Source organism: Heloderma suspectum, chromosome 8 (assembly GCF_057233095.1).
Source record: "Heloderma suspectum isolate Gila_16-S chromosome 8, 16-S_ref, whole genome shotgun sequence".
Classification (NCBI taxonomy): domain Eukaryota; kingdom Metazoa; phylum Chordata; class Lepidosauria; order Squamata; family Helodermatidae; genus Heloderma; species Heloderma suspectum.
The window spans coordinates 39,172,313-39,197,075 of record NC_139465.1 but is presented as its reverse complement, the minus strand read 5'-3'; the positions used below and the strand labels follow the sequence as shown (position 1 = coordinate 39,197,075).

General features: G+C 43.8%; 1 protein-coding gene across 11 annotated transcripts in view; it reads left to right on the top strand.

Annotated features, from left to right (window-relative positions):
• PRMT7 (protein arginine methyltransferase 7) overlaps positions 1–16,229 on the top strand; it is a 41,585-nt gene extending 25,356 nt beyond the window's left edge. For 8 of the 11 annotated variants that reach the window (XM_084812067.1, XM_084812066.1, XM_084812064.1 and 5 more), the window contains 6 exons: positions 2,996–3,085; positions 3,939–4,100; positions 7,257–7,331; positions 10,573–10,733; positions 15,475–15,571; positions 15,991–16,228. In XM_084812067.1, coding sequence (XP_084668193.1) covers positions 2,996–3,085; positions 3,939–4,100; positions 7,257–7,331; positions 10,573–10,733; positions 15,475–15,571; positions 15,991–16,152 — 747 coding nt within the window. In that variant the 3' untranslated portion in view covers positions 16,153–16,228. Of the gene's footprint in view, positions 1–2,995; positions 3,086–3,938; positions 4,101–7,256; positions 7,332–10,572; positions 10,734–15,474; positions 15,572–15,990 lie in introns of all 11 variants that reach the window. The other 3 variants (XM_084812058.1, XM_084812056.1, XM_084812057.1) reach the window with 1 other exon arrangement.
• Positions 16,230–24,763: the final 8,534 nt, after the last annotated feature.

The following is a 24,763-nucleotide window of genomic DNA, read 5'->3' as shown; positions in this document are numbered from 1 at the left end:
CCCTGCCTTCTTTGTCCTTTATCATGCCCGTCTTTGCACAAAACGTTCCCTTGAGATCTCCAATTTTCTTGAAGAGATCTCTAGTCTTTCCCATTCTGTTGTTTTCCTCGATTTCTTTGCATTGTTCATTTAAGAAGGCCTTCTTGTCTCTCCTTGCTATTCTCTGGAACTCTGCATTCAGTTGGGTATATCTTCCCCTTTCTCCCTGGCTTTTCGCTTCCCTTCTTTCCTCAGCTACTTGTAAAGCCTCATCAGACAGCCACTTTGCTTTCTTGCATTTCCTTTTCTTTGGGATGGATTTCGTTGCTGCCTCCTGAACAATGTTACGGACCTCCGTCCATAGTTCCTCAGGCACTCTGTCTATCAGGTCTAATCCCTGAAATCTATTCCTCACCTCCACTGTATATTCATCAGGGATATGATTTAGGTCATACCTGAACGGTTTAGTGGTTTTCCCGACGTTCTTCAATTTAAGCCGAAATTTTGCAAGAAGCAGCTCATGATCTGAGCCACAGTCAGCTCCAGGTCTTGTTTTTGCTGACTGTATGGAGCTTCTCCATCTTTGGCTGCAAAGGACATAATCAATCTGATTTCGATATTGACCATCTGGTGACGTCCATGTGTAGAGTCGCCTCTTATGCTGTTGGAAAAGAGTGTTTGCTATGATCAGCGTGTTCTCTTGGCAAAACTCTATTAGCTTTTGTCCTGCTTCATTTTGTACACCAAGGCCATGCCTGCCTGTTATCCCGGTGATTTCTTGACTTCCTACTTTAGCATTCCAATCCCCTATGATGAAGAGGACATCTTTTTTTGGTGTTAGTTCTAGAAGGTGTTGTAGGTCTTCATAGAACCGATCAACCTCAGCTTCTTCGGCATCAGTGGTTGGGGCATAGACTTGAATTACTGTGATGTTGAATGGTTTGCCTTGGATTCGTACTGAGATCATTCTATCATTTTTAAGATTGTACCCCAGTACTGCTTTTCCCACCCTTTTGTTGACTATGAGTGCTACTCCATTTCTTCTAAGGGATTCTTGCCCACAATAGTAGATATGATGGTCACCTGAATTAAATTCGCCCATGCCTGTCCATTTTAGTTCGCTGATTCCCAAGATGTCGATGTTCAATCTTGCCATCTCATGTTTGACCACCTCCAGCTTACCTTGATTCATTGATCTGACATTCCAGGTTCCTAAACAATATTGTTCTTTGCAGCATCGGATTTTCTTTTCACCACCAGACACATCCACAGCTGAGTGTCCTTTCGGGTTTGGCCCAGCCGCTTCACTCTTTCTGGCGCTACTTGGAAATACCCTCTGCTCTTCCCCAGTAGCATATTGGACACCTTCTGACCTGAGGGGCTCATCTTCCGGCGTCATCTCTTTTAGCCTTGTGATACGTTCCATGGGGTTTTCTTGGCAAGAATACTGGAGTGGGTTGCCATTTCCTTCTCCAGTGGACCACATTTTGTCAGAACTCTCTGCCATGACCTGTCCGTCTTGGGTGGCCCTGCACGGCATAGCTTATGGCTTCACTGAGTTACGCAAGCCCCTTCGCCACAACAAGGCAGTGATCCATGAAGGGGGGCAAACTGCTACGGAGCAGTTATTAGTTCAAATTTAGCTTGTTCTGTTCCGATAAACAGATTGGACTCTTTTGCCACTGTGAATTTTGGCAGGGCAGGGGCTGCAGTAGGGGTGGTGGGGGCTGCGTGTTGCACACCCCTGCCCAAGGGAAAGCAAGATTCCATAAGTACGGTGTGAAAATATATATTCATTGTCTCAGTTGAGATATTAAAGTTTCATAGAGCAGACTGCATATGAGCTTTTTTTAACATCCTAGATGAAGGGAAAGTGCCAGTAGGAAACCTTGAGTCCATGCCATAAATTTCAAACTTCAGGGGAAGGATCAGGGGAAAGATCCAGTGGTGCAGTACTGCTAGCATGCGCTGTTGATGTTGTGCAAGCAGTGACACTAGCAGTAGCACACAGCTCGATCTTTCCCCAGGAAGCTGCAACCAGTGGCCAAGGGGCAGAACTTTGAGTCTTCATGCATTCTTTTCCTTGGACTCAATTCCCTGCTTCTGCAGCCCCTGTTATTTTGTTACTCGTATTTCACGTATTACATTTTTCCATAAGGTGAAAAATGTATAACTTGCGCTGTAAGAAAGAAACCCCTATAATGGTAATAACTTATGCAAAGTTGGTTTTGTTTTGTTTTTGGTCACAGAAGATGTGAGATTTTAATCCAAAACATTACGTGCCTCCAAATAGTTATTGGCCTAAGGGAAGTGTCATTTGAAGATTTAGCACCTGTCTTAGCAGTCTGGACTTTAGGAGCCCTATTTGGACATTTTTTATTTAAATCTCTTACAAACGTTGAAGTGATTTAGGGCGCAATCCTATGCACATTTACACCCCCTCCCCAATCCTATAACTCCCAGCATCCAGCCAGCCATGTTGGCTGTGGCATGCTGGAAATTGTAGCACCTTTTTCTGTCCAAACGTGCATAGGATTGCATCCTTAGTCAATTTGACAAATTGTGAAACAAAAGATGAGTTTGGGCAAAGTGGCAAGCTGATTTGCTACAAACCAGAAGCTTTAATCTCCCCTCCTGGATAAAAGGAGGGGGAAGGGAAGGAAGGAGCAAGTGAGTCCAAGGCCCATTCTCATAATGCCATATGATAGTTTGGAATTACGTCTGAATGCAGCCATTGTTTACTGTCCTACATTGTTTACTGCATTCATTATTACTACTCCTGATTATTTATTTTTCTTTTGTAATGGTGAGAGCAAAGGATGTTTGTCCTCTATAGAAGATGAGCATTTCATTTATTCAAAATAAATCCTTTTCCATTCCAGAACATTTTTTTTCCTTTTTGAAGAAGTGAATGTCTTACTGCATGATGTTTTAATTCATAATTTATAGTTGTCATTCTTAGAGCAATATTAAGCCAAACAAAATAGCACTAAGAGCATTTTTTTTCCTCATAAAGATTTTTATGGCCAACCACCTAGAAGATAAAATTAAAATCATAGAGAAGCATCCTGAATTGTTGATCTCTTCCGATCTTGAGGACAGAAAGGTAAGATGACTATATCCTCTGTGTGACTAACAGCACAGTGCTATGCGTGTCTACTCAGAAGTCCCAGGTAAGTGGACAGGACTGCAGCCTAAAATAACTCCTTTCTAACTGAATGGTAGCCTTTTAAAGAAAAAGGAGTATGTCAAACAGCAGATCCTTTTTCCCATCAGTTTGGGTGATATTGTTGCCTCTAAGATTAAAAAGTGAAGTACTTGCTTTGCCACTTGTCTATAGCTGAGGTGGATCAGACATAATACCCAACCACATTTTGGTGTTCCACGAATGAGCAGTTTGCCTGAACCACCCCAGTATGCTGGCCTAGACCAAGGGGGTACAGTTGTTCCTTCTAAGCTGATATGCAGCCTTTTTGACAGTTACCAAATGTATGCCATGAGGTAAATATTAGTTAAGGGGTGATTCACAGATATATGTACATTCCTTGACCTCTCATCACTTGACTGATCACTCAGCACTGAACAGCCTGGTTAGTATCTCGTGTCAGTCCTACTTAGAGTAGACCCATTGAAATGAATCATGACTAATGTAAGTTCCATTCATTTCAGTGGGTCTACTTTAAGAAGGACCAACATTGGATATTACCCCCTGCTGTTGAGTGTATGAAGCGTGTTCATTGAAAAATACTGTGTTGTGAGTTGTCTTGATATGAAGGGAAAGGGGTGGATGTACCAAGGAAGGGATCATTGACAACCACTTAAAACTCACATAGCTTAGATAAATTATTTCTTAAGAAAGCGCTCAGATGTGAGGCTGAATGTGCTCTATGACCCCCTTACCCACATGAATGTTGGCCTCTCTTCAGGTGTTCATACCTTTCTCTTTTTCTTCCCCTAAGGTATCCCTTTTAATTGGTGAACCCTTTTTCTCTACAAGCTTACTGCCATGGCACAATTTATATTTCTGGTATGCCCGGACAGCAGTATCAAGCCACCTGACAAGCGACGTGACCATCTTGCCCCAGTCTGCTTCACTTCACATGATGATTGTGGAGTTCCAGGTAAGGATGCTGTGTCTCCTTTTTGTTTTCCCCCCAGACACTTTTTTTTAGTTTCAAGCTTATTGTGTCTGAACATGTTATACAGTTTCAGCATTACAATAGACCAGCTTCTGAGCATTTTGACCACAGTTTAAGTTGCATGTATGAGGTGTTCCCAAGAGATAAAAATAATTTGGATAAAAACTCTTTGGATTATTACACTGACATTCTCCAGCTTTGGTGATACAAGGATTAGTTTACTTATGCTGTCTGTCTTAGAAGGGACTAGTTGTTCTGATCCATGGTAGAGGCAGAACCGAATAGCTTCTTTGTCCCTGCCCCTACAGAATTCAGCACAATCTGAGATCTATTTTATACGAAGAAAACCCTAATCTAATTAAAGTCTGAGAAACCTGTACGAGGGTCAAGAAGCAACAGTAAGAACCAGACATGGAACAACCGATTGGTTCAAAATTGGGAAAGGAGTACGACAAGGCTGCATATTGTCACCCTGCTTATTTAACTTATATGCAGAGTACATCATGAGAAATGCCGGGTTGGATGAATCACAGGTCGGAATTAAGATTGCTGGGAGAATTATCAACAACCTCCGATATGCAGACGATACAACCCTAATGGCAGAAAGCGAAGAGGATCTAAAGAGCCTCTTGTTGAGGATGAAAGAGGAGAGTGCAAAAGCTGGTTTGAAACTCAACATTAAAAAAACGAAGATCATGGCATCTGGCCCTATCACTTCCTGGCATATAGAAGGGGAAGAAATGGAAGCAGTTACAGATTTTATTTTCTTGGGCTCCAAGATCACCGCAGACGGTGACTGTAGCCATGGAATTAAAAGACGCTTGCTCCTTGGGAGGAAAGCTATGGCAAACCTAGACAGCATAGTAAGAAGCAGAGACATCACCTTGCCAACAAAGGTCCATCTAATCAAAGCTATGGTTTTCCCAGTAGTAATGTATGGCTGTGAGAGCTGGACTATAAGGAAGGCTGAGCGCCGAAGAATTGATGCTTTCGAACTGTGGTGCTGGAGAAGACTCTTACGAGTCCCCTGGACTGCAAGGAGGTCAAATCAGTCCATCCTAAAGGAAATCAACCCTGAGTGCTCATTGGAAGGACAGATACTGAAGCTGAAGCTCAAATATTTTGGCCACCTAATGCGAAGAGAAAACTCCCTGGAAAAGACCCTGATGCTGGGAAAGACTGAAGGCAAAAGGAGAAGGGGGCGGCAGAGGATGAGATGGCTAGATAGCATCACCGATGCAATGAATATGAACTTGAGCATGCCCCGGGAGAGAGCGCAGGACAGGAAGGCCTGGCGTGCTATGGTCCATGGGGTCACGAAGAGTCGGACACGACTGAACGACTGAACAACAACAACAAATACCTTATTTTTTGTTGTTGTTGTTCAGTCGTTCAGTCGTGTCCGACTCTTCGTGACCCCATGGACCATAGCACGCCAGGCCTTCCTGTCCTGCGCTCTAGACTACTATAAATGATAGATTTTTTTTTCATCACGCTCAACAACTTCATTTTCCTCTCCCCACACCTCCAGTATGTTTGGGGGTTTTGCTTAAACAACCAGGAAAGTTTTGATGAACGTGAAAACCTGCTCACTCCTTTGTGACTTTTTAATTGACCCTAAGCAAATATATTACAATATTTTTCTGTTTGGATTATTTCTAATGGACCAACATGGCTGCCAGCAACCTTTATTCTTACTATTAAAGTCCTGTAAAACATGTAGCATCTTCTGTTTTTAAAATGTACTCTGCACAATAAAAACAAAAACCCTATAATTGTTTTGAGATAAATTTGAGGAGTATTAAAAATCATGTGTAATGTTTTGCAAATATGTTTGTACAGTGGAGGTAAACTTTTGAGATATCTAACTTGTCTTGGCTATAAATGCCAGTATGTAAAAGTATGCATTACATTAAAATGACAGTTTGTAACTATAGGACTCAGGGCAGGTTCCACAAATGACATTTTGGTTGTAATCCTGAACCCATTTAACTTGGGAGTAAGCCCTATTGAACTCAATGGTACTTACCTTCTGAGTAAATATGTACAGGATTCTGCTGTTCATTATTTTAACTAGTTCACAACATTTTTACTGTTTGGGTTTTCTTTCGTGCTTACTGGGTTTTATCTTAAGTTATATATTAGAGTTTAGTTTGGAGTGGCTTTAATTTATTGTGAGTGTTCTGGATAGAATAATGTAGAAGTTTAAATAAATAGCTGACAATGTAAATGGCCATCCAGAGACTTTACTATTATGTGTAACTTCAGAAATAGCTGGCAGAATTTTTCCTTCCCGAGTAGCCTGATAAGTTCTTGGTCATTTTAGCATTTATGAAAATGTCTCTAGCCTTCATGGTGGGAAGGTAAGATGCCCCATGATGGTTCCCTCACATCAACTAATTATTTTAAGGTGCTGAATCAAGCTGTTGGGTCTATTGCCACTGAGTCTGTCTTAGTCACTTCAGCTGGCCAGTAAGCTCAGCTGTCGAAATGAAATTTGGCTGCTGCATTTCATGGGAATTGTGTTGATTATCTGTAGATAGCTTCAGCCCTCTAGCTTATCATAGGCTTCCAGAACACCCTCTGCACTGAACAAGTTTCTTGCTCCTAGTTGACACCAGTGTACCACTTTCAGAGTTAGAAGTAGCTTAGCACTGTAGAGCATCTCGTAACAAACAGTTATTTTCTTTTCATTCTCATGTACTGTTTGGATGCAGTGACATACACCTTGCAAACTATATCATTTGCATATGCTTCTTCGCAACTGGTTCTGCAACCAGCCACCTTATGGCCAAAGAAATTCTGCCAAATGTCAGTTCCTATTACATGGCTTGGCACTGCTAAGAAGTCTGCTAATAGAGTTGGTGTCCCAGGAAAAACCCATGCCATGTTAGTCTTGTGAATTATTTTTCCCCAAATTTATTTTCAAAGCCAAGTATGTTTCCTATACTGGTTTTGTGAAAATATCTAATTCTGAAATGGGCCCCTCATATTTTCTTTAGGGCTGACATTACAGTCATGATGTGCTTCTAATAGCTTGAACCAAGCTTAGCAGATTTGAGCTGATATTAAAAACCCAGTTGCTCATGTTTTAGTTTAAAAACTCTGAAAACTACTATTGTATTTCTTTTTCCTTAGGACTTGTGGCGAATCCGCAGCCCGTGTGGTACCTGTGAAGGGTTTGATGTGCACATTATGGATGAAATGATAAAGGTTAGGTTGCCCGCCCAATGTGTCTGTGAAATGCCAATTGAATTACAGATTTGCACATGGGAAAATTGGTCATGTGCGTGGTTCTAGCCAACATATGGTTTATGTGGGGCATATCCAGCAGGAATGGTCTTCAGGCTGAGGCCAGATCCCCTCCAGCCATGATTGTCACCACCATTTCTCAGCTAAAGAACCTGGCACTGTAGAGGGCTTTGGCATGTCTTCTCATTTAAGTGCTGGCAGTGTGCTGCCCAGTTGAGAGGGCTGCCTTGTGCTGTCTTTGTCTTGGCCAACAGTACTGTTCAAGCCGTGCTCAGGCTGGCCAAGTGAAAGCATCCTTTTCAGCTGGGCAGGGCCCTTCGCAGCACTTAAAAGAGAGGATTCTGCCAAGGGTTGCACAAGTCACCACGCATAGAATGAGAAGACACCCCTGAGTGATAACCCCTCTGCAATAGCACAGAGACCTCTGGCTAGCCTTGCATTTCTTGCTGTGAGGGCCCTGCAAAGTCAGAAGCTTGGCTTGGCCAATGACACTCATCCAGGGGAGGTGGGATGAGAGGCTGTAAAACATGGGGCAGGAGTCAGACCTGCAATTCACTGAACTATAGAGGTCTGTATACAAATTAAGTAACGTAATCAAAAACAGTGGCAACACATATATACACCATAAAAATAGTACAAAAACAAACCCTAGCCCTAAAAGTCAGTCCGTAAAAATTTGCACAACGCTTCAGTAGAACAAACAATGGGCCAGTTAAATAAATTCATCAGTAAACAATTAAATGCAGCTGCAATGAAAATCTCACAATAGACAAAAATGAGGAGAAAAAAACCGAAGGTCCATTGATGTTACTTAAAATAAAGTATACTCCCACAAGAACTTTTGTACCACATCCCTTTCATGGTAATAAGGAGTGTTTGCAAGTTCTCAGCCTTCATTGTTTGAGAGCGCAGGACCAATTAACTTAATTGCAAAAATGTGTAGTTATTTGAAAGTACTACTTAGAAATGTCTGGGGTGACAAGTTTAATGAGTCACATTAGCAGCTGTGAAGCTGTGGCAAAGATTGCTGTAAAAAGGGTAGATAGTTGAATATATCCATTTAATTAAGAACACATTCTTTTCTGGCTCCCATCGGAACCCGGTACTTGGGATTTATGTGTGTCCTGTGGGTTTGTCATGAAAACACATTCTGAGAATCTTGGACATGCTATAGCCCTTTCCCAACCTTGAAAGAGCCGGGCTGGGATCTGCTGTCTCATTGACTAGTTCAGGGCCTTGCAGAATGTCCTTCTCTTTAAGCTATGAGTAATAGTTACCTGGCTCAGAGGTCATTGAGGAGGACAAACCCAAAGACTGCAAAATACATGGCTAGCTTCTTGTTGGCTTGGGGTTGGGACTTCAGTGGTGTGTGCAACTCAGATGCTTGGGAGAAGAGGACTGGGTTTGACTTCTAGTGTCTGAGGTTTTGCGCTTTGGCCCACTTCTTCTTCCTCTCCTATAGCTACTATTTTCTGCCCACATGATCTTACTGGACCCTGAATAGTAATACTACTTACATCAGGGATGCAGAACAGTTTTGGGGTGGGGGGACGGATTGCCCCCATCCTGCACCTTGCGGCCAGATGATGTCAGGAGCATGGCCCTCCCCCTGCCATCAAGCCCTTTTTTCTTTTTCTCTCATCTTCATACTGGAAGGAGGCCCAGAACTGTGCCTCTTCCCAGCATGGGGAAAGCCCCTGTTGCCCCCTCACCCCCACTGCTCTCTCAGATCTGACTTTGGAGATAGTGAAGTTGACGTTGGGCAGCCTGAGCGTTGGGACATGCCCACACGGGGAAGAGCGGCCACTTCTTATCCCCACTCCTGACTCTGAGATCGGTGGTGAGATTTGCCCATGTGGTGGGGAAAATGCTCATTCTCCCTGGCATGGGCAATTCCCAATGCCCAGCCTGCCCTACATCTCCACTGGTATCTCCAATCTCAGATTACAGCAGGGATCAGATCAGAGATAGCAGGGGGGTTGCCCTTTGAGGGGTTTCCTCCAGGGTGAACGGCTTGGAACCTAAGCCCTGTCCCCTGGAGAAACCCCAAGAGTTGGTGCGGGCTGGATTGGGATGCCCCGCAGGCTGGATTAGGCTCATGAGCCAGAGGTTCCGCTCCCCTGCTCTACATGGTGCTTTTTGAGTGTACAAAAATCACTTCTCATGCATAATTGTTCCAGCAGCTCTGTAAGATGGGTTGCTGCCATTATCATATTGGGGGTGGAGGAGAGAGAGAGGCAGAGAGAGAGATTTGCATAAGGCTACCTAATGAGTATGTAGCTCAGCTGAGATTTGAAATGGCAACTTCCAGCTCAGGCTGTTAGGTGTACAATAGTTCTCATAACCTCCATGCCCTTCTCTCTTTGTTTCCTTCTGCCATCGCAACCCTTAGCATGAAATAATACTTGAAAATGTGGGTATTGGAAGTAATTGAACATGCAGCATAAACAATTACATGCACATCATTTTATTTCACTACTGCTGGCATAGAATGTGTTTGCAAAATGTAGATGCTTTTAGCTCAGAAGTTTCACAGACCTGTCTTGAATAGCCATTCTAAGCACAGAGGTGGGAGAAGGTTAAGGTTCTTCCATAATATTTTACATATTAACAAAAAGGAAAATGGGATGTGGAAGGTCGCGCTCTCTCTCTCTCTCTCTCTCTCTCTCTCTCATATATAGATATAGATATATGATACTAGAACTTTGAGATGTCCAGTTAAACTGATTGTTAGGATTCAGGGCAGACAAAAGGAAGGACTTCTTTGTACATGGTTCATTTATGAAATTTGCTGCCGCAAGATGTGACGATGGCCACCAACTTAAATGGCTACAGAAGGAAATTCGTCAAATTTAATGAAGGGAAAAGTCCATCCAAAATTACTAGTTGCATGCGTTCCCCATGTTTCTGAGGCAGTATGCCCTCTCAGTACCAGTTGCTACAGAGCTGCAGACTCTGCTAGCTGCTTTAGAATGAAATGCGACTTAAAGTAGCAGACTGATTGGGACTTGATTCCTGAAAACTATTTCCTACACTAAAAATATCTCCCTTACATTTTTTATTTAGTGAAATAAATGTTACGGTCCTGACTCACTAAAGGCTTAGTGGCCCAGCACTATGGTGCTTTCTGAGTACTTAAAGGAAGAACTCTGCTGTGAACGCTCCGGAACTTCCAAGGCTTCCCTTTTGTTGTCTTCCATAGAATTCCTTAGACTTCAGGGAGTCAAGAGAAGCAGAACCTCATCCACTGTGGGAATACCCTTGCAAATCAGTATCTGATCCACTGGAAGTCTTGATGTTTGACTTCCAGCAAGCTGTGCCAGAACACACTCTCAGGAACGAAGGCATCCTAAACCTGTCAAGGTGAGTATTGTCAAGAGAAAACATGTGAAATGGTTTTGTGAAGTGGTTTCAGGAGTACGGCCACAGTGTAGTGAAAATTAGCAGAGTGGCTAACACAGTGCACTAAGAATCATGTCTTTTGAGCTGCTCTCTCTCTTAGGCCTCATATCTACAATATGAGGATAATAATATCGACCAGTTTTGTGCAGTTGTAAAGATTGTAGTAAGGTGATGTCTGAAGTGCTTTGAACATCCTAAAAATGCAGTGTACCTGATAAGTATCATTACTGAATCATGTGATGGCATAGAATTAGCATCCATTCTAGTCTGATGTTTGGGCTGGTTTGGAAGCTGCCTTGATTGCCTTCAACAGGGATAGACAGGGGAGTGTATCCATGCTGATTTGCCTGGATCTCTCAGCAGGGCTTGATAACCATCAACCATGGCATCTTTCTTGGCTCGCTCACCAGATTGGGGGTTACTCTGCTGTAATGGCTCTGGTACCACAGGGTTCCATGTTGTCTCCTATGCTTTTGAACAACTACATGAAATGTCTGGGTGAGGCCATCCAGAGGTTTGGTTTGAAGTGTTAGCAATGTGCCGATGATGCTCAGCTCTACCTAACATTTGTACCAAATAATTCCGGGGAGGCAGTGGACACCCCGAACTAGTGTCTGGAGTCAGTACTGGAATGGATGAGGGAAAACAAGTTGAATCCAGATAAGACGGAAATGCTGTTAGTGGGGAATTCTGCTGATCTAGGTGGGGGATACACAGCCTGTTCTGGATGGGGTTACATTCCTGCTAAAGGAATCAAGTATATAGTTTGGAGGTTCTTCTGGACCCAGCACCAACCCTAGATGCATAGCTGGTGTCAGTGGCCAGGAATGCCTTCTGTTAGTTTGGGCTGACCTGCCAGCTGCAGATCCCTATTTGGAGAAGCAGCTCTCACATCAGTTAACACACACACTGGTGACATCCATACTGGGTTATAGTAATGCTCTTTATATGGGCTGCCCTTAAAAATGACTTGGAAGCTTCAACTGGTTCAAAATGTGGCCACCCAGATGCTGGTGGGACTAGGAGCAAGGAGGTTGGATCATATAATGGCTATCCTACGCAACTTACACTCGTTCCCAGTTTGTTTCCAGACTCAGTTGAAGATACTTATTTTGAGCTTTAAGCCCTGAATAGTCAGAGCCAGTCATTTAAATGACTGTGTCTGCCCTTATTATCATACCCAGGTTTTAAGATTTTAATCTCTGGCCCCACTTTTGGGTATCCTGTTGAATCATACTCATTTGTTGATTACCAGGGATGGGACCTTTTCTTCACTGGAAGAAAGGTTATGAACTCTCTCTGTGCTGAAATCTGGCAAGCCCCCCCCCCCCCCCCAATCTTCAAGCATGCTTTGAAAATGAGTTCATTTAGGGAGGGCCTTATATGATTAGTTCCAGTTAGGATGCACTGGCATGATTTTTAAGAAGACCTTTTAGCAGTGCTGTTTTATGTTGTTTGATTATGTTGTGATTGTATTGTTTTTACTGATCACATGATGTTTTTACTGTTCTCGAAGTTTGTCAGCTGCCTTGTAAGGAGTTAATCCGAAAAGATGGGGTGAGGATGGTGGTGATAGCACTGAGAAATAAATAAATACATACATTCACTGGCAAGGTTGTTAACGGGGTTAGTATCCAAAATAGCATGTAAGATCTGGTCCAGAATTTTATAAATTTTAGGGAGCGATCCTATGGCTGCTAGAGAGAGCAGCTAGACGGCCATAGGATATGTTGTTTTCTGGGGACCGACCTCCCCCCGCTTCCGCACTACCTCGGAGGCAGCATGGAACAGCCCCATCCTCCGCGCTTGCAAGAGGAGTGCGGAACAGCCAAAAAGGGGCGCGTCTGGGGGCATTCCGGGGCAGAGAGGGCAGAAATGCCTGTATGACACATGCTATGTGTCATACAGCAGCCTCCTCCCCCGCTTGCCCCCCCCCCCATGGCTAGACAGCCAAAATCAGATGTCTAGCAGAAAATGCAGGGCAGGAGAAGCACGGAGGGAATGATCCCCACCGTGCTCCTCCTGCCCCGCATCGGGTAGGCGGTCGCCTCCAAGTTCGGAGGTGGCTGCCTTTCCTCATAGGATTGCACCCTTAGTTCCATAACCCTGGGAACCCTGGGAACCCTGGGCGAGTGTGGGAAATGTAACATGGCAGGTGGGATCCTAGGCCCAGCTGCTTCCACCAGGTCAGTGCAAAGCTGGGGAACAGGCTTTGGTGGACATCCTGGTGGCCTCTGGCAGGGTACTTGACCCCCAGCAGTTGTCCCAGGGTACTGATATTGGCCCTGTTCAAATCCATCTTCAAAATCCACTTCTTCCATGGAGTCTTGGCACAAATTCATCTGCTGTTAGCCTTTCCCCTCTCTTCCTTTCTGTTACCTCCTCCGCTGTCAAAATTTTAGACAGTGAACTCCTCAGTACAGGGTTGTTGTTTTGCTTAAGTTACTCTGTCAAGTGCCATGTACATTAATGGCATTGTATAAATAATATAAACTCCATTTCAGTGTTGGAAAGTGTTTAGAGGGACAGCACATTCTTATCCCTTTTTCTTAAAAAAAAGTCTCATAAAAAGCTTTTGTAGTTCTGTAATTTGGTATATTTATAATTTTTTTTAAAAAAATCTCACATGTGATAACATGCTGTTCCTAATGAATAATGTATAAATTACATTGTGACATATGATTGAATCGATTTATAATGACGTTTATTTGTCCTTTCCAAATATAACCATCTGTTCCCTGACTGATCATTTCTTTCCAAACCTGTACACAGTGTATGACGTTATCGTTCTACCAAATTATGGTGTTATTGCTGTACCAGCTGTAAAATAGTGGAACATCCTGTGCAGTAAAGATCAATATTTGTCTGTAGAATGATCCTTATTTAAACCTCAAATGTAGATTTTTTTTGATTGTATAACTTGCACTAGCAAACAAGTTAGATCAGTTACACATCAGACACTTTAAGCTATAAACAAAATAGTAGACCTTTGCTTCAAGATTTGTGTACGTAATGTTTTTATGGGAAACAACCAAGAATTTTTATACATGTCCAAAGCCCAGATTCCTAGAAAGTAAAGAATGTGTGCATACAATGTGTGGTGTTAGCCACTTAGATAGATGCAATAAAAATGCTCAATAAAATGATGATTTGAGAACTGTCATGCAGAGATCTGGACCCCATTGCCCTGGCCCGCTTCCTTCCTTCCTTCCTTCCTTCCTTCCTTCCTTCCTTCATTTATTTATTTATTTATTTATTTATTTATTTATTTTATATGCTGCCCAATAGCCGAAGCTGTCTGGGTGGTTCACAAAAATTAAAACCACAAAGTAGAACATAAAACAATATAAAATATGTAAGCTTAAAACTACAGTATAAAAGTACAACCAGAATAAAACTTAGCAGCAATGCAGAGATTTAAAATACAGATTTAAAACAGAAGCCTTTGAATGCAAGCCTTGAAACAACCATTCTAACAAAATGTGTGGTATTTTGCTTCCAGCTTAAACATCTCATGTGTAAATACTAACGGCTATTACAACCCCAGTACTTCTTTGTTTTTAAGAAAAGTAGTGGAGGGGAAGGAGGACTTACCTCTTTCCCTGTCTGCATCTTTACCACTCTAAATGTCACCTCTCAAATTAGTGCCACCCCAGAATAGGATCCGAAGTGCCATTTGTGGAGAGGAATTTTCCCATAGTTTCTCTGCTTTGGCGAAAATGTTAAGCACACTCTCCCTTCTTCTGCTCTGAATTCTCCCCTCCTGAGGCTGCTTCTATTTTCAAATAGCCAACTTAGTACCAGTTCCAGGCCTGTAATAGCTAGTTCCTGAAGTGCCAGCCAGAATAAGCAGGGTTTCTTAAATCATGTTACTAGCCCTCATGGCAAGACAGTATACCTGAAAACAAGATAGAGAATGTGATTTCAGTGATTAGGGGATGAGAACTCACTAATATCTTATTAATCATCCCCATAACTTTTTATTCATATCTCTTTGCCTTGCAAATTTATTCCATTTCCCACCCCTCTCCCACCTCATTATTTTACAATCCATTTTTCCTTCCTTAGTTACCCTCCTGAAAAGACCTCCTGAGAATTGGATACACTGGCCAACATAAATCACTTACTCCCTTGTAAAATGAAGTTTTGTGCTTGTAGAATTAGTGGACTTCTTTCCTTGCTCTTCTAGAGATCTGGACCATGGGAATAAAGACCTGTAAATGACCTGTAAATAATGTGATCTCTCTTTCCTGGCCACTGGAAGGCTTTTCAAGGACCTCTTTAATCTCAAAGCCTTTGGTAGATAACTTTTTGAAGCTTATCTCTACAGTTCTGAAGTCTAGAGCAAGTGTTTTTTAATTAAAGATGGAATGCACAAGAAGTTAGATCCTTACTTCACTAGCTCCACTATATGTAACATACAGTATAGTTGGTTCTTTCTCCTGGTTCAGATCTTTAATGTGTTATTTCAGGTACTTTCCTATAGGCATCACTTTGCTTCCTGCTAGAAATCTGCTCCCAAGGTTTCAGGCTCTTGTAGCATAGCATTCTTGCCCTTTTATCTATCTGACCTAGGCTGTCGATGAGGGAAGATGCTATTCATATTTCAAACAGAATTTGTACACTGCTTAATGTGCATGTGGGCCTAATGGTGCTCTTCAAAGTTTGCAGGAAATCAATACTTGAGGCTTTTTCTTTCCAGGTCTGGGAAGAGCCACGGAGCTGTTCTGTGGATGGAATATCATCTTGCACCTGGCCTTTCTGTTAGCACAGGGCTTGTGCAGGTTTCAAATGAAAAGGTATTTGCTTAATTCTCTTTCATCCATGGTCCACAGGGGTCGGTGGGGCGGGGGGAAGAATGTTAAATTGAAATAAGAAAAATCTGTGTATGCTGGCTGGGGAATGCTGGGAGTTGCAGGACTTTTTTTCTGTCTAAACGTGCACAGGATTGTGCCCTAAGACTCTGACCCTGCAGACATCCTGATTACAGCATCTATTCAGCCTTTCTCACCCCTTGCTGACCTGCTTTTTGTAACATCTTACCTGATGAAGAGGTCTAGAGATCTTGAAAGCTTGCACAGTTTTGTGATTTTTGAGTTGGCCTAGTAAAGGTGCAAATACAGCTGCCTTTGTTTTTCGTAGAAAAATAATTACTGTTGGTTTTTAAAAAATCAGGTATTTATACTCTGAGCTGATATTCTTCTGGCTCTTTCTGCAGGGCTATTGTCAATGGACTCCTCACTGCAAACAGGCCGTGTACTTCTTCAGTGCAGTTACTGAACCAGAATCTCTGATCAATAACCCCTCTGCAGTTGCATATGCTGTAAGCTTCAACCCGAAAACTGGAGAAGTTATAATGGATTTCAAACTCTTAAATTAATGTAGCATCCTTCCACTCAAAAATCTTTTTTCTCCTTTTGGCTAGATCTTAATAAATATATTGACAGATGGCTATGACAGGCTTGTCTTCTTTGGGTGGCACAATAACTATTATTGAGTTCAGGACATGGTCTGAAGGCATATGGTGCAGCAACCTTGCTAAAACTGAGCTAGTCTGACTCCGCTTAGTGCTTGGATGGGAGATCACTTGGGAAACCATGTTTACACTACCCAAGTTAAATAAATAACACTTAGAGAGGCAAAAAAGGAAGCCTGAGATTGGCTCTGAACAGTACTAAAGCTGTATGCAGATATCATAATGCTTATGGCCTGCATCAGTTGTTTGTACTTGGTGATGTGAGAACTGACTTGCAGCAGCGGAAGAAGGTTCTCATGTTCTGTAGGAGCCAGAGTCTGTCACAATAACCTCTTCAGTCCTGCTGCTGTTCAAAAGGATTCTTTGCTGGTCTGGCTGGTTTCCCTGCAGTTCCCTTAGTTGGCCAGGCTGTGATAGCATCACACATAGGGATGGACAGATTCAGCTATGCCCGCCTCGTGCTCTGCTTGCCAGACCCGCACCACCCCATCCCTGCTTGCCATGCGCAGTTTGCTACTAGGTGGTCCGCAAGTGCCTAGTGAGCAGAGTGCGGGTGGTCCGCTGCCTCACTGAGCCGCCATTTGTGTGAAAATGGCAGCTCATCATTTTTCATAAGTAACCATTTGCGCAAATGGCAGCCGCAAAGGAGCCATTTACTCAACATTACAGACATAAATGGTTTCTTTATGCCTGTAATGTTGTGTAAGTAGCTCCTTTATGGCTGATGTTTGCACAAATGGTTACTTAAGAAAAAAAGACAAGCTGCCATTTTTACACAAAATGACAGCTCAGCAAGGCAGCGGGTGGCCGCGTGCTTGCCCAGCTCAGCGTGCAAGCGTGGGGGGTTTGCCCAGGGGGCCAAGCCAGCAATTTCTCACCAAACTTCGAGTCCCAAATGGACGCTCGTGCCACCCCTAATCACACAGGCCAGCTCCCTGTCTGACACCCGTTGAGCTCCAGATAGAGAAAGCGCTAGCAGCGCATGTCCTCACAGTGTGACTTTGGAGCATATTACTGAGGAAGTGCAAAAAGTGGAGAGTGCAAAAGTTGGTTTGAAACTCAACATTAAAAAAACGAAGATCATGGCATCTGGCCCCATCACTTCCTGGCATATAGAAGGGGAAGAAATGGAACCAGTGACAGATTTTATTTTCTTGGGCTCCAAGATCACCGCAGACGGTGACTGTAGCCATGAAATTAAAAGATGCTTGCACCTGGGGAGGAAAGCTATGGCAAACCTAGACAGCATAGTCAGAAGCAGAGACATCACCTTGCCGACAAAGGTCCGTCTAATCAAAGCTATGGTTTTCCCAGTAGTAATGTATGGCTATGAGAGCTGGACTATAAGGAAGGCTAAGCGCCGAAGAATTGATGCTTTCGAACTGTGGTGCTGGAGAAGACTCTTACGAGTCCCCTGGACTGCAAAGAGGTCAAATCAGTCAATCCTAAAGGAAATCAACCCTGAGTGCTCATTGGAAGGACAGATACTGAAGCTGAAGCTCAAATATTTTGGCCACCTAATGCGAAGAGAAAAGTCACTGGAAAAGACCCTGATGCTGGGAAAGATTGAATGCAAAAGGAGAAGGACGGCAGAGGATGAGATGGCTAGACAGCATCAGCAATGCAGTGAATATGGACTTGAGCACACTCCGGAAGAGAGCGGAGGTCAGGAAGGCCTGGCGTGCTATGGTCCATGGGGTCACGAAGAGTCGGACATGACTGAATGACTGAAAAACAACAACAACAACAACTGAGGAAGTGAAATAGCTTTGCAAGTTCCTCCTTCAACAGTAGGAAAGGGTGGTGGTGGTGGAAGGGGGTTGCGCAAAGGCTGTCCAGATACAATGCTTTCCTATCAATTTACAGACCAACACAGGCCATTTCTTTTATATATTTTTGATCTGCCCAACAAGAAGCGTTCTCTGGCCAGATTATGAACAGTTAAGAAAATAAAATACGATACGAAGTGATGAGAACCACAGGTATAGATAAATACAACATACCAGCGATAGAAACCTAAAATCAAAGTCTCTAAAAGGACTGGGAGAAAAGAAAGGTATGGTGCCAAAACTATAACAATGTAGGTGCCAGGCAAACCCCCTTTGGGATGATATTCCATTAACGGGGCAGCGCAACTAAGAAGGCCCCCTCTTGTAACTACCCACCTTACTTCTGTTGGTGGGGCAACCGGAGGAGGGTCTCTGAAGATGACCTAAGGGTCTGAGCAGGTACCTACAGGACCATTCTTTTTCACAGTAGGATATGAAGTGCCATTCATGTCATGAAAATAAGATCTCTTGTGTGGGGAAAGACCATTAGTCAATCAGTTTTCCTCTGCAGTCTTTTGTCCATGGATAGATGCCGCACTGGCCAAAATCTCACCCATGCTGAGCTAGGATTTGAACCAATGTCCAGCTAGTCCAGGGTTTCACCCTATTCACTCCATGGGTTCTCAGCTTCTGTATATTTTTCAGTCTCTTCTTTTTCATCTTAAGTATTTACAGGAAGCAAGATGAACTCTTTCCTTGCATGATTTGGTATAGTGCAGTGTTTTCCAAACTTTCGACCTTTGCATGTTCAATCCCTATTCTTAGTAGTTTCAGTTTGCTACCCGAGCAATTTCTTGGGTAGCAAAAAGGTAGGAATGACTACTGTCTGAAAACCTTAAGTGCTTTTGCCAAGCTGGGTATGGTAAAGGGGAGGGGTGTGTGTGTTTTAAGAAAGTACTGGGCTAGACAGACGAATATCCTGACTTGGTTTGTGACTGGTTCTATATGTTGAGCTTGTGGGAATCCCTTCCATATTAGTTCATTTGCTAGTGGTCTTCTGCATGTCTGCCATGTAGCTCCAGCACATTTTAGAAAATTGGCATATTCTAGGGTGCGCACTCAATCCATGCAGTTCATTGGCCCAGAATGCCAAGGGATCATTGCAGAGAAAATCATTGCCATGCTGCTGCCTGATGGGATTCTGCAGGATGTGGCTCAGACAACAAGGCCTCCCCTGAAGATGGTGGTTGTCTAATGGGTCTATACAGGGGAAGATGATCTGTCAGGTAACCTGATATGGCAGGTTATCCATCCTGTTAGGGAACCAGCAGAGTGTTAAAGCCTTCATTAACATAACCTGAGGGGTGTCTTTCCAGCCTTCAATCTGATACTGGAAAGGTACCTAATCAAAAAGGCTTGTAGATGGCCATGGACTGCTTTTGGGTAGCCTGCAGTAGAAAATATGCTATGTTTTTATTTATTTATTTATTTATTTATTTATTTATTTATTTATTTATTAAATTTATTAATTACCCATCTGGCCGGTCACCCAGCCACTCTGGGTGATGTACAACAATAAAAACAGTTTATACAATAAAATTCAACATTAAAAACACATCACATTTCTAAAATTACCCTAGCCCACCCCAAATGCCTGCCTGAAAACCATGTTTTTAATGCACGGCGGAAGCTCATTAAAGAGGGGGCATGGCAGAGTTCCCTAGGGAGGGAGTTCCACAGAGTGGGGGCCACCACAGAGAAGGCCCTCTCCCTCGTCCTCACCAGCCTAGCTGTCCTGGCTGATGGGACAGAGAGAAGGCCATCCGAGGCTGATCTTGTTAAGCGGCCTGTCTGGTGCTGCTGGAGGCGCTTCTTGAGATAGGCTAGGCCGGAACCGTATAGGGTTTTAAAGGTCAAAACCAACACCTTGAATTTGGCCCGGAAAACAACTGGTAGCCATTGCAGCTCCTTCAGCACTGGAATGATGTGATCTCGCTGGCGGCTGCCTTTAATCAGGCGAGCCGCCGCGTTCTGTACCAGCTGCAGCTTCCGAACCATCTTCAAGGGTAACCCCACATAGAGCGCATTACAGTAGTCTAAAAAAGAGGAGACTAGGGCATGTACTACCGATGGAAGCAGATGGTCGGGAAGGAAGGGGCGCAGCCGCCGTATCAGATGGAGTTGATACAGCGCTGCTCGGCTCACAGCTGACACCTGAGCCTCCATGGACAGCTGGGAGTCCAAAATGACCCCCAGGCTGCGGACCTGGTCTTTCAAGGGTAGCCGTACCCCATTCAACACCAGGTCAACATCCCCCAGCCTCCTCTTGTCTCCCACCAAAACTACCTCGGTCTTGTTAGGGTTCAGCTTCAGCTTATTCCTCCCCATCCAGCCACTCACCATCTCCAGACATTTGGACAGGGATTCTACGGCCAACCTTGGTGAAGATTTGAACAAGAGGTAGAGCTGCGTGTCATCCGCATACTGATGACACCGCACCCCAAACCTGATGATAGCCCCCAGCGGCTTCACATAGATGTTAAATAGCATTGGGGAGAGGATGGAGCCCTGTGGCACCTCACAAGTGAGTGGCCACGGGTCTGAAACCTCCTCTCCCAGTGCTACCCTCTGGTACCTGCCGGAAAGGAAGGACTGGAACCACCATAATACGGTGTCTCCAATGCCCAACCCCCCCAGGCAATCCAGGAGGATACCATGGTCAACAGTATCAAAAGCCGCTGAGAGGACAAGGAGAACAAGGAAGGAGCATTCACCCCTATCCAGAGCCCTCCTCATACCATCCACCAAGGCGACCATGGCTGTTTCTGTCCCATGCCCAGGCCTGAAGCCCGACTGAAATGGATCTAGATAATTGGCTTCTTCCAAGTGTGCCTTCAACTGCATCGCCACCACCCACTCAATCACCTTGCAGATTCGAGACTGGGCGAAAGTTGTTCAGAACTTGGGGATCCAAGGAGGGCTTTTTTTAAAAGCGGTCTTATCACTGCCTCCTTGTGGGCTGATGGCATTACTCCCTCCTCAAGGGAGGCGTTCACCACCGCCTTGATCCCCTCACCCAGCCTCTCTTTGCAGCCCATAATGAGCCAAGATGGGCAAGGATCAAGTAAGCAGGTGGTCGGCCTTACAGATGAAAGCACCTTGTCCACTTCATCAGAAGGAAGAAGCTGGAACTGATCCCACAAAACCGGTGTGCCACAGACCGCTTCCTGCTCACTAACTGTATCCACATCGCACGGAATAACACTCCTAATCCTTTATTTTATCCTAGATACGTATAGCAAACCCAGTCTCTCAGTGTGGATCCTTACGTAGCCAAAACAGCACTAGCCAAGCACAAGAGGGAGGTATCAGGTGCCGAGGAGCACAACAATTCATAGAAGTACAAATGTTTTTAGGGGGGAACCTAATAGGGGACCCCTCCCAAAGACTGAGCATGCTCAGTTGGCATGGGATGCTAAGTTGCGGGGGGACGTAGTGGAGTATCCTGAAAGTGGGTGTGGCTGTCTGGAACCCTGAATAGGAAGACTCCACTACATACGTATGAACGTTTCATATGTTGCAAGCCCCCCTCACTTTTTAAACAGATGAGCTAATTAACCTATTATTAACGTATGCACAATGGACATTCAGCCTTCCAAATACCGCAGCTACCAGCGTCACCTCGAGTATTCTCAATGGCTATTAATTCCTTTGGCAACTCAGCAATGCTAGAACAGAACTCCAAAGCACAGACCTCTTTAGCATTCCTTTCGTATGCGTCACTGTTCGATAATTATATTGCCACTGGTGTGCTGTTATCATGAACGCCTTTTTGGTAGCTGCAAGCCAATAATCCAGCAACAGAGAAACCCCATGCTCACTTAAAAATAAATTTTAAAATAATATAAGCAGAACCCACTTTCTCAAACTCTCAGGTAACAACCTTTTTTTGCACTCATAGTAATCCAAACCAGAGTGTGGAAAACACTGGTGACACATAGGCTGAGAAAATGGGTCCCACTTAGGCATTTTTGGATGGTTCTTCACGTGGTCTTCCAAGCAAACTGGAAAATCCTGAGTTAGAGGTGGGGGAGAGGGACATTGGTTGAAGGGAAAGCGTAAGAACAACTGTGCTACATCTGAGGAAAGGCCTTTCCAATCCAGCATTCTCTATGCACAGTAGCCAGCCAGATGCCTCCGGGAAGCCCATGAGCAGGGCACAAGCACAATATTCCTGCTCGTATTCCCCAGCACATGGTGTTCAAAGGCACTCTGGAGTTGTGGAGAGGGGAAGAACGAAGGGAGAAGCCCTTGAAGAAAGTCTTCCATAGTAAAGTGTCAACAAAACCATTGACTTTTTAATATAATTTCATCCTCCACTTCAGCGAGCAAAATGCAGGGGAGGGGGATTGACGAGTTCTTTGACAAGTAAGGACTAAGCAAAGTAATACGTGGAGAGAATGAAACGGGCAAGAATATTGATAAGAGGGAATATGCCCCTGCAGGGCTACATAGAGGACAGGTGGACTTGCGATCATGTGTGCTTGCACAAGATCACCAATATTTTTTTTATTAAAAAAAATTATGACACCATTTGCAAAAACTTCAAGATCCCCCCACCCAAAATTGTACAAATTGTCACCATTACCCCTCCCAAACCACGTATTGGCTTGACTAACTAGAGATTGAATTGATGCCGGGGGGAGGCGAATGGAATGAAATCTGCAGGACTGAACTGGGAAAATCCATCAAGTTTTCACCCCCCCCATGGAATTCTCATATAGCCATAGAATAATCAGCACCTTCTAGGCACGGAGGTATATTTTATCCAAACGTACACACACACCACTCCAGCTGTTACAAAGGCTGATGTCTTCCCTAAGAAGCTGAAGAATATTCACAGAAATATGGTTCAGCCTCTCAGCAGGCAGTGCCCTCCTCCCTCCGCCTTACCGAAGGAACCAAGCTTCAAGTGAGCAAGGCTGCTGAAGAGAGAGAGCAACATTCTGGGCACATGCAACATCTTTGTTTTTGTATGCTGAGCCACTTACCCTCTCTTGAAGGAGAATGGGATACCCCTGTGTGTGTCTTGTATGTTCAGGTAATGCAGCCTGCCCCACAGATGTGTTGGACTACAATTCCCATCATTCATCCCATCGGAAGGTTTCTGGGGGTGTGATTCTGCTTTTAAACAAGCCACGTGGTCCCCGGGTGCCTTGTTTCCTTCCAAAATCGCTACTTTTTTTGCCACTAGCACAGCAAATTTGGCAGGGGGCTGCAAAAATGGCCGAGAGGGCCACAGGTTACCCATCTCTGCCATCGGTCATGAACAGAATGGAATAGAGCTGTTCAGAGCTTGCTCCCATCTTATTTATTTATTTATTTATTTAACTTATTAATCGCCCATCTGGCTGGTCACCCAGCCACTCTGGGCGATGTACAGCATATAATAAAACAGTTCAAAACAATAAAATTCTACAATAAAAACGTTTTCTAAAATACCCTAACCCACCCCAAATGCCTGCCTGAACAACCACGTTTTTAATGCACGGCGGAAGCTCATTAAAGAGGGGGCATGGCGGAGTTCCTTAGGGAGGGAGTTCCACAGAGTGGGGGCCACCACAGAAAATCTTTTCCAGTTATCTTCAAGCATCAGCATGCCTGGAACAATTAGTAGCAAATGCATGATCCTCTGTCTCTACTATGCACATACCTTTTAGTTTTGACTCCATGGAACAAGAGCTAGTTAATGTTCAATGTGTATATTGGTAAGGCAAATTCCATTTTAGCTGGGGGAGGCTGTGTAGACATCAATACCAGCTATGCTAATGACAAATCATTAGTGCCCAAGCTCATCAGGCCATCGTATCTTCTCCCTGAGCTGAGTAACTGATTTGGAGGCAGTTGGATGTTGGAAATTTTTGCTTTCCCAACATCTGTGAATCTGGAGATTAGAGGATCTTTGTCTGACTGTAAACAGGACATGTCATCTTATGTATGTGCTCCACCTTTTTCTTTATTATTGATTTGAGTTCTGATTGATCAAGAAACAAACAACAAAAGACAGCAACCATAGCCTAATTGTCTGGTGTGAGGACTCTGACCATTCAAGGGTTGGTTCCCTCTCCTTGGGGGTTAAGAGGACCAGAGGCGGGTGCATAGTTGAAAGCAGTCAGGGGTAGGGATGTTGGAGAAATCTACAATGGAATCAAATGAGTTTGGATTTCTATGAATCTAACCCACAGATTTCTCAGTGGACCGGCTTTTCTGAGTCTCATGGATTCTGCAGACTTGCAGACTGTTTCATTTTTTTTTACTTTCCAGAATTTTACACAGATTTAGTTGTAGAAAAATATTTAAAATTAAAAATCAACACCCAGCCAAAATGTGCAGTTTCTCCATAGGCTAAAACACAAAAATGTGCATTTGGGGGGATTTGCACATTTTTGCAAGTATGAATTTGCACAAATGTGGATTTGCGCAAATTCAGGAAATTGGGGGAAAATACAATGCCACCAATGGCTGGATGACAGAAAGAAAGGCACCTGACAATCTGTGAAATGGAGACAGAACAGATTTTACAAAATCCATACATCCTAGTCTGGGGTCCAGATCTAAGGTAGCGATTAAGGAGAGGGAAGTCAGCTGTTGGACAGGCAGAGAAGTTAAATGCAGATATATGGGGATATTTTGGTGACACCCTGGTGTTGTATCAGCCATACAGCTTTTAATTGTGAACATCTTCC